The 9,086-nt window shown below is 35.9% G+C and overlaps 1 protein-coding gene across 1 annotated transcript; it reads left to right on the top strand.

The window, feature by feature from the left end:
- The first annotated feature begins 1,239 nt into the window (after nt 1-1,239).
- Nucleotides 1,240-2,333, top strand: LOC147602335 (endogenous retrovirus group V member 2 Env polyprotein-like). The gene is made up of 2 exons (XM_086756225.1): nt 1,240-1,419; nt 1,668-2,333. Exons 1-2 carry the CDS (start codon nt 1,240-1,242, stop codon nt 2,331-2,333), a joined length of 846 nt encoding a protein of 281 aa, XP_086612351.1.
- Nucleotides 2,334-9,086: the final 6,753 nt, after the last annotated feature.

Raw genomic sequence — 9,086 nt, 5'->3', positions numbered from 1 at the left:
ACTCGAGCGAGAAAACAACAAGGAACTTAGAGGTAAACTGAGGTGGTGTTGTTCGGCATGTAGTATTGGACAAAGATGTACTAAGGCAAATAAGATTCACCAGGCACCAGAACAAGATTTAACTGATTTGTTTAAGCCTCCCCCTCGACCACAGGAACAGGATGCGGACTCGGACAGAGCTTCAACCCTCCTGGACAGTCCCATATCTTCCCGTACAGGAAGAAATCTGCTCCAACAGTTTTGCAAGCACCTCTCCGGGAGGCGGTGGGGCCAGATGGTGGGACGATGTTAATTAAAGTACCCTTTTCTACTGCTGACCTAGGGGAATGGAAAAAGGTTGCAAAAGATTATAGGAGTGACCCGGTAAGTGTAACTAAGCATTCCCAACTAGAACAGCTAAGGCTCGGGAGGTAACTAAAGTATTGGTACAAGAGATAATACCACGTTTTGGGGTTCCAGCAACCATATCCTCTGATAGAGGACCACATTTTGTCTCAAAAATAGTACAACAAATTAGCCACCATTTGGGAATAGATTGGCAACTTCATACCCCATACCGCCCTCAGTCGAGTGGCCAAGTGGAGAAAATGAACCACTTAATCAAACAGCAAATTGTGAAATTGGGACAAGAAGCAAACTTGACGTGGCCTCAGTCTCTCCCTTTAGCCCTTTTGCGTATAAGAACGAGACCAAGGGCAAAGGAAGGACTGAGTCCCTTTGAAATTCTGTATGGACGACCCTATGGGATACAGAGGGGGATGTCTATGCAAGCTGGGGATGAAATTATGACTTCCTACATGGTGGCATTGAGCAAACAGCTCAATAGAATTGGAAAGCATGTAATTGGTACCCGGGGAAGAGGTCTAGATGAACCTGTGCATGATATACAACCTGGAGATTATGTATATGTAAAGTCTCTTGCAGAAAAAACCTTGGAACCACAGTGGGAAGGACCATACCAGGTACTCCTCACCTCCTTTACAGCAATCAAGATCAGAGAGCAGAATGCCTGGATACACCACACTAGGGTAAAAAAGGCACCACAAAAACTCTGGACTTCTGAAGTTCAGGGACCTCTAAAGCTTAAACTGAGAAGGTAGAATGTGGATTAAGGTTTGTGTAATCCTGGTAAATCTACAAATGATGAACATAGCTGCTTGGCAAGGGAATTTGTATGTTCAGCTGACTCAAAACATCACTAAAATCTTAAACAAGACCGATTGTTGGGTTTGTACCCAAATGCCAAGGCATTCTGGTCATGGAGTGCCTTTAATAGGTATCCCATTGTCGTTGAATGTCTCCTGGACAAATAGGATCTTTTGGGAATGTACCACTCTTAGTAAAGATACTCAAGCCACGTGGGGCTGGGAGTTGGAAATAAACACAGTAATAACCAATACCTCAGGAGACCGCTGCCTGGTAAGCTCGGGAAATGGTACGTTTGTTGGGGAGTATCTCAATTGTAACAAAACTATCTCATTGAACATGACGAATATTGACCCTGTATTTCAATAGTTTAATTATACTGGTCTTCCGGTTCCACTGGGAACAGGATAGTACTGGTTGTGTGGCACAGTGGCCCATAAGACTCTGCCTCTAGGATGGCGAGGAGCCTGTACTTAGGCGGTCTGGTCCCCAACATCACTATTATTGACAAAACAACATAGAGTCCCGTAAGGAGAAAACGGAGAATCAATTCAATTAGGAGCCGGAGGACAAACAATCCCCTAATAGAAAGGCCAACGGGTTTTCATAGCTTTGTGCGGTGGCTGATCCCATCTCTAGGGGTTAGCGAATTGGAAAAGGCCATAGTAAATATTTCAGCTGTAATAGAAATAATAGAGAACAGAACAATAGATGCTATTCTTGCACTCCAAGAAGAAGTGACTGGGTTATCAAAGATAATATCACAGAATCGCATGGCCTTAGATTTATTATTGGCCTCACAAGGAGGAGTATGCACAGCAATCAACGTTGACTGCTGTATGTATGTAGACCAGAGTGGGCAGATTACTGACGACCTCCAGGAGATCAGGAGGCAAGCAAAGATCCTACATGAGATAACACAAGATGACACCTCTTGGAGTTTTTCCGAACTCTGGGAGAAGTTAACCTCCTGGCTGCCAAATTTAACATGGTTAAAACAATTGTTTGTTACAATAATAGCAATCATCCTTTTATCCATAATCCTTTGTATAGCAATTCGATGCAGCTTGTGGCGTTTTAAGAATACAGGAGATTCCTACAGTGAATGGAAAAGAAACCAATTACGACAAAGGCTTGAGTCTAACAAATATTTTGAAAAAATGTTAGATAGAGAAACACTATACTAGAATTAAATTAAATACAGTAAAAGAATTTACTAATTTTCTAGAAAAGGGGGGACTGAGAGAAGGAGTTAAAGAAATCTTTATGTATATGTAAAGAAATCTTTATGTATATGTAAAGAAAACTTTATGTATATGTAACACTTGGTTGTATAAATTTAAACTGAGTTGCCACGTAAGGCGTGCACGGTTTTGGTGGGACTACCCCCCTGTGCTGCCCAGCACTGAATAAACATACCTACTTTACAGTCTTACAGATTGTGGAGTCCATTTTCCGCACGTCATTCAAGCATGTTGATTTGAAACCATCTAACCTTAGATAGTCTTAATCTTATTAGACGAGTCCTCTTTTTAACTAAAAAAAAAATCTAAGACAACTAAATTCTTCATAGTGCACATGTTCATAACCATCCTAATTCAAGAACTGAGGTAGAAAATTCCCTAAAGTGCGACAACCATTTCTCAGCTGTGAAAGGTGGAAGCAAAACCAGTGTGGAGCACAGGTATATAGCTGGGCTGTGTTCTGCCTGCAGGACATCACCTTAGAGCTCTTTCCTCACTTTTCTTCTAATTTTTCTTCTCATCAATTCATTTAAGGTTGCTAGTGGAATAAAATCTTGGTATATAGGCAGAAATGAGGTTATGCTGTACTTCTACAAGTCTGGATCCTGAGAACTATGTCTGTTTCAACGACCATAAATTCTACTTCTCATCAGAATTCATTGCCATCCAGAAACTTCAAATTTGAAATACGTAATTTATTGGAAAGTAACAGGGAAGTAGTGAGGTTTTATCACACATTAACATGAAAGACCTCAAAACTAGCAGTTATGGTTCCTTTCTTTTTAAAAACCTACTGTCAAAAAAAGGTCATCCATCTTTAACAAAAGAGCTTTGTTTTTAGTTTCTTGCCTAACTCGGAATATTTAAATCTACTTCCTGAAAGCTTTGACTTATGTAATTTTCCTATCTTTATCTTTGTTGAAGATGAGCTGTTGAGATTATCAGACGGTAAGCTTCCAGACTGCTGAAGAATATAAACAGGGGGAGAAAAATATGATTATCCAAGCTAAACATGAGACCACTCAGCTTCTAAGGGAAGTTTTACATTCCAGCCTTATTTTTTTTGTCATGAATTTATAAAATCAATATACGATGCTAATACAGTATTCTGCTTTCTATTTTGCTGATGGGAATAATGACATAAAGTAAGATGAATTATCCTCGATCAGGGAATCAGAAGTGCATTGTAAGCTACTCTAGAATCTCATTCTTTGATATATCTTCTTAATTAACTCCATACTTACCAAACTTTTTGCTCACCTATTGTTATGTGGAAATGAAAACAGTAATTTTATTGCTTTTAGTGCATTTTGACAAGTTTTAGGAATAGTGCATTATCAAGAACAGGCCTATCAGTGTAATCCATTTCTCCCTTTGGAAGTGGTTTCAGCAACTTATACAATTTCAGCTAAGGTTAGAAAAATAGTTGAGTATATTAACTATCCATCTAAGTATTTGCCCGAGTTCTACATATAGTTCTGCTTCGTTGACTGAAAGATAAAATTAATTTCTGGATTTCTGAACCAAAAATACAGAAATTCAATAATCTGAAATGCATTTTTTTTTTTCTCAAAGAACAAATTTTGTGTTCAATTGAAACTACCTTGATTCCGGAAAACTATAAACTAGGGAGAGAAGTAGTTAAATGTCTGAGATAGCATATCATCTGTATGATGCCTAAATAATAGAATTCTTTTTTATTTACTGACTTTTAAATGGCTGTGTCTGAAGACAGAAATATAAACAGATGCTTTTGAAGAAGATATATCGAGGTAAATTTCAGCCTCTTTTAATAAACATTACTGGCTTTTTTTTTTCCCCCTCACTGGAGATCATATAAAGTAGTAATTTTTTTTCATGGGGATTATAAGATCTTAGTATCTTTCTTTTATGTCTTAACAACCTGACTTTTAGTCTTAACATTAATTTTTTGTCTATTATCTTCCAGAAGTTGTCAGCAGTCTGTGTCTGAGAAAGGCTGTTTCCCTCAACACTGTTCGTGGCTCCGAAACATTCTTCTGGGGCAATTGTAATGTCAAACACCTGCACAGAAGAAAACTCATTCCTGTGGAGTCAAAAATGATACCAGTAAGACATATGAAGAGTGAAAGTAATAGTCAGGAATCTCCAGGTCTGTCATGCAGCTATCCACAAGCCCTAGATTCTGGAAATTAGCATATCATGTTTCAAGGGATCTTGCCATGTGCTTTCATTCAAGTCAAAGTGCTCACAAAAAATCAGTTTTGCTCTGTGTAATACAGTTACATATTTAAAATGCCCTAGGGTGTTAATTTACTTTTTTTTTCCCTGAAGTGCCTCAGCATTGATACAATGTTGCAGAATATACTAAGCCCTCAGAGTTACTGTAGTCTAAGAGCTTTAATTTATTTGTCAATTGCTTTTGTTATTTCTGTTGTCTGTGGAGATGGATAACGACCCTGAAAATCTATATTTAGTATCTCTATCATCTGTTCTTTGTATAAGTGAATCGATTAGATTGTGGAGTTTGTTGTATCTGCTATCAGATAAAAAAAAAAGTGGTTGCAGATCCATTAAAACCTTCTGTGCTATTTTCCTATCTAGATTGGATTTCTGAAACTTCACGTGATGGGGAAGGAAATGAACAAGGAAATAATGCTAAAGTTGTATCATCACAAAGAAATGGTCATCACTCCTAAAAGCTGAGAGAAAATCAACAGTGTTAGAGAATAACTGAGGGACTGAGTTAAACTCCTCATATAAATGCCTATCTCTCACTCCTGAACTATTAACTTATTCTTCTACCTGCTCATAAGCATCAGAATACAGGGGTTTATTTTGCTTATTTATTACTTATTTAGTATTTTATGGCATTGATGGATTATTTTTCTTAAGTCTAGAGATAAATTTTACCCTGAGTTTCAAACTGATTTTTGAGTGGCATAGGTTCTCTGTTTTCTCATTGAAAATTCTCAACTTAGTATATGCTAAACCCAATCCAACAATTCAGCTAGCTTCAGGTACTAATTCCAAAATGGAGCAATTCCTTAATAGCAGTGAGTAAAGCATCGAGACAATACTGTCTCACAGAAACAGTAAGGAGAAGTGTAACAACTCATGCATGCAGCTTCCTTTGCCTTGTATGAGGAGAAGGTTTATGTGTCCTAAGCACAGACTGAGACTAGTCTTTCTCAAAAAAAAGAAGTAAGGCAAGGAGTGAAGGCATGTATTACTAAATAATTCATAGATTAATTGGTAAAGTCACAATTTAATCTAACAGCAGCCCTTACATCTCTTCTTTCAACTTGCAAATGAGAGAAAAAAAATGCTGGCAAGAAAAACAAAGCAGTGCTTGAGCATTTGGAAAATAGAAATGTTTAGGTAGGTTTGAAGACATTCCCTAAAAACATGAAAAGACTTTCTGAAAGGTATCACTTTCTTATTTTGAAACGATACGTATTCCCAAACCAGCAAATCGAAAGGCTGATATCCCAGCAGTCCATGTTTGATTACTTGCCCAGAGTGCAACAAAAAGATAGGCCTGGAATTCTTTTATTTTCACAGACTAAAGAGACACAGTCAGTAAGGGCTGAGTGCTTCACTTAATGTATTTCAAAATGCCTTGGGAGACAATCCTATCCTTTAAAATTTTGGCTCCGAGGGTAAGTTGGAAGACAATAGCACTAGTAAGAATGTGAGAGGCTTCGTGTCATATCCATTTGTGTGGGTTTTCACATCTCATTGTTAGTGCAAATGAAAAGGAGCTAGGTTTTAATCCGTTTTGATGCATGCTTATCAAATGACATTTAAAAAGATGTGTTTATATTAAGATATCTTCTTTATCTCTTTTGAGTGGTGAAACCTGATCTTACCTGCCTATTTACAGAGTAAGACAGAAGTATTCCTCAGTGAATCACACAGAGGAGGCTGGGCATTTTGCCAAAAAGTACCCGTAGATCTTCTGACTGGAGATGTATATATATATTTTTTTTATAATGCACATCTACTTTTGAGGAGACTTTACTTGCTTTTACAAGGTTATTAAAGTTATTCAAGGAATCTTCTTGCTGCCATGTTTGTCCAATATGCAAACATCACAAACAGAAGTGGCTGAGCACCTTGTGCTTTAGACCAACACTCTAGGTACTTTTACTTAAAACAACAATCATGCAAAAGATAGTGTAAACAAAACTTAAGAATTAACTTAGTGATTAAGTCACTAAATGTATATTGAAATATTTCAAGGTAATTTACACCATTAAACCCATACTGTAGTGCTTGCTAAAGAGACAATGACAAATGAGTGGTTAGGCACAAAATGGGTGCTTCAAGCAATAGAACAATCAGAAACAAAATTCAAACAAGAATAAAGTGGTCTTGCATGGTATGATTTTTTTAATGAAAAAATATTTTTCCTTATTTTCCTTTTCCAATTTATTGCTACTTTTGGAGATAATTTAAGATGTTCTCATTATTATTTTCTACATTCAACAATTTTAGATGGAAGTATTTTGCTAAATGAAGAGAAGGCTCAAGAGAGACCTTAGAGCAGCTTTCCAGTACCTAAAGGGGACCAACAGGAAAGCCAGGGAGAGACTCTTCAGTAGGGCCTGTTGTGAAAGGTAGACTCAGATTAGACATTAGGAAAAAATTTTTACAATGAGAGTGGTAGAACACTGGAACAGATTGCCCCAAAAGGTGGTGGATGCCTCATCCTTGGAAACATTCAAGGCCAGGTTGGACAGGGGTCTGAGCAACCTGATCTAATTGAAGATGTCCCTGCTCCTTGGGGGGGGGGGACACGACTAGATGACCTTTGAAGGCTCCTTCCAACCCTAATCTATGATTCTGTTTCCAGACTGTTAATAAAGTTCAGGTGCTATGATGAGTTCCTGTGTGGGCATCACTACAGTGGTTTATAGTTAGTATTACAATAAGCATATTTACAAAGCAATCTTTAGGTGCTAACAAAATAAAAATACTTCCTATTACGGAAAAAAAAAAAAAAAAGGAATATTTCAGCCATTTGAAAACTCTCCTGTGTTTTGTTAGTGGAATGTTCTAAGACAAATAAATGAGTGAAACTGTGTATATATGAAATAGTTAAATTTATTTAACAGGAGAAAAACTTTGGAACAAGTTTAAAGGAAAGATTGCCAAATAATTTATTGTATTACTATACTGAAAAATTAAGTATTTTTCCTCTTAATATTTTGGTCATTATTGTTATTATTTTCTAAACTCAAGATTGAATATTGAAAAGAAACATAAACATGTTTCTCTTCAAATCAGTAGCAAAATAGAATTTTAAAAATTAGCAGCAAATCTTAATCTAATTATGTCTTCTTTCTGGCAAAATCTTAAAGTAACATAAAATTAAAAATTTACTTATTTATTGTTACAATTTTGAGTGGGGAAATAATGAAAGATTTTTCCTATATAATGGTGGAAGTGCTATATAATATTTAGTCACACTTGCTATGAAAAGCATTTCAGCATCTATTAAATAAATAAATAAAACTCAAATTATCATAACATAATGCTATGAAATGAGTGGTTACATATGCATTGGGAATATTTTGTGCTAGATTTCAAATATCTTATGAGATTATTCTTGACACAAGCTGATTAGAAAAGCTTGTAAAAAATAAAATAAAGAAACCATAAATGTGTACTCTTTCTCAACCAGTTTACTTAGCATAATAATGTTCTATAAAACAATGTGAAAAAAATACATATAACCATGATGAAATATTCTAAAAAAAACCTAAGTCAAACGGTTTAATGTTTTCTTATTTAAAAAAAAAAAAAAAATACTGCTATTTTATTACAGAAGTAAATCCCAGTTGTTCTAACTCTAATGGAAAGGAATGATGGGACACCTGTGTGAACAACAGAACACTCTTCCTGTTACAACAGCACTTGTGGGTGAGTTCTCAGAATGGGAAATCATGCAGAAAGTGTTTTTAACTCAGTGCAGTCTAAACACCTACATTATCATTCTTACGGCTGACATTGTCAGTCAAATTGCTGTCCTTGATAGGTAGAGAGAAAAATGTTTAATGAATGTTTGCTACCTTGAATTTTAGTGCAGAGATGAGGGAACTTTTAAATGTGTCTTGCATATTGAGGTAAGCATTTTGGAGCCATAGTGGTTTTTTCAATATCCAACCCAATAAAGGCATGTGCAAGTAGTTTCTCAAAGAATTGTGCTAAAAATATAATAATTTCTACTGGTTAGGTCTCAAATGAGTAATGTGGTAACTAATGAGCATTCTAGTGACAAAGGTATTCTACTAAGAATTTTACTTTTTAAAGGAGAACATTTATTGAAATATATGATCTATCATCTTTAATTTTACACTAGTATTTTCAAGGGCTAACTGCAGTGCTGCTATACTTCAATACTGCTACTATAGTTGGTTTTATTTGGTGGTGTTTTTTTTTTTTTTCCTGGAGGAGTTTCGTTTTTTTTTCAGCATTTATCTATCCATCTGAAGCTACAGAAGTTGCATGAATTTATATGCATTGAGCTCAGTGTTAGTATTGACGTAGACCTTGTTAAGGTAAGAAAAGATAAAACCTTTATCTATCATCCCTTATGGCCAGAAAATTTAGTGTGATTAGATTAGTATGAATGATACTGGAAACAAAATACATTATTTTTCATGCTACTGTAGATTTCTTATATAATTTTCAGGTCAAAAATGATGATGA

This window comes from Chlamydotis macqueenii, chromosome 1 (assembly GCF_036417535.1).
Source record: "Chlamydotis macqueenii isolate bChlMac1 chromosome 1, bChlMac1.mat, whole genome shotgun sequence".
Taxonomy (NCBI): Eukaryota; Metazoa; Chordata; class Aves; order Otidiformes; family Otididae; genus Chlamydotis; species Chlamydotis macqueenii.
This window is presented reverse-complemented; position numbering and strand designations above follow the sequence as displayed.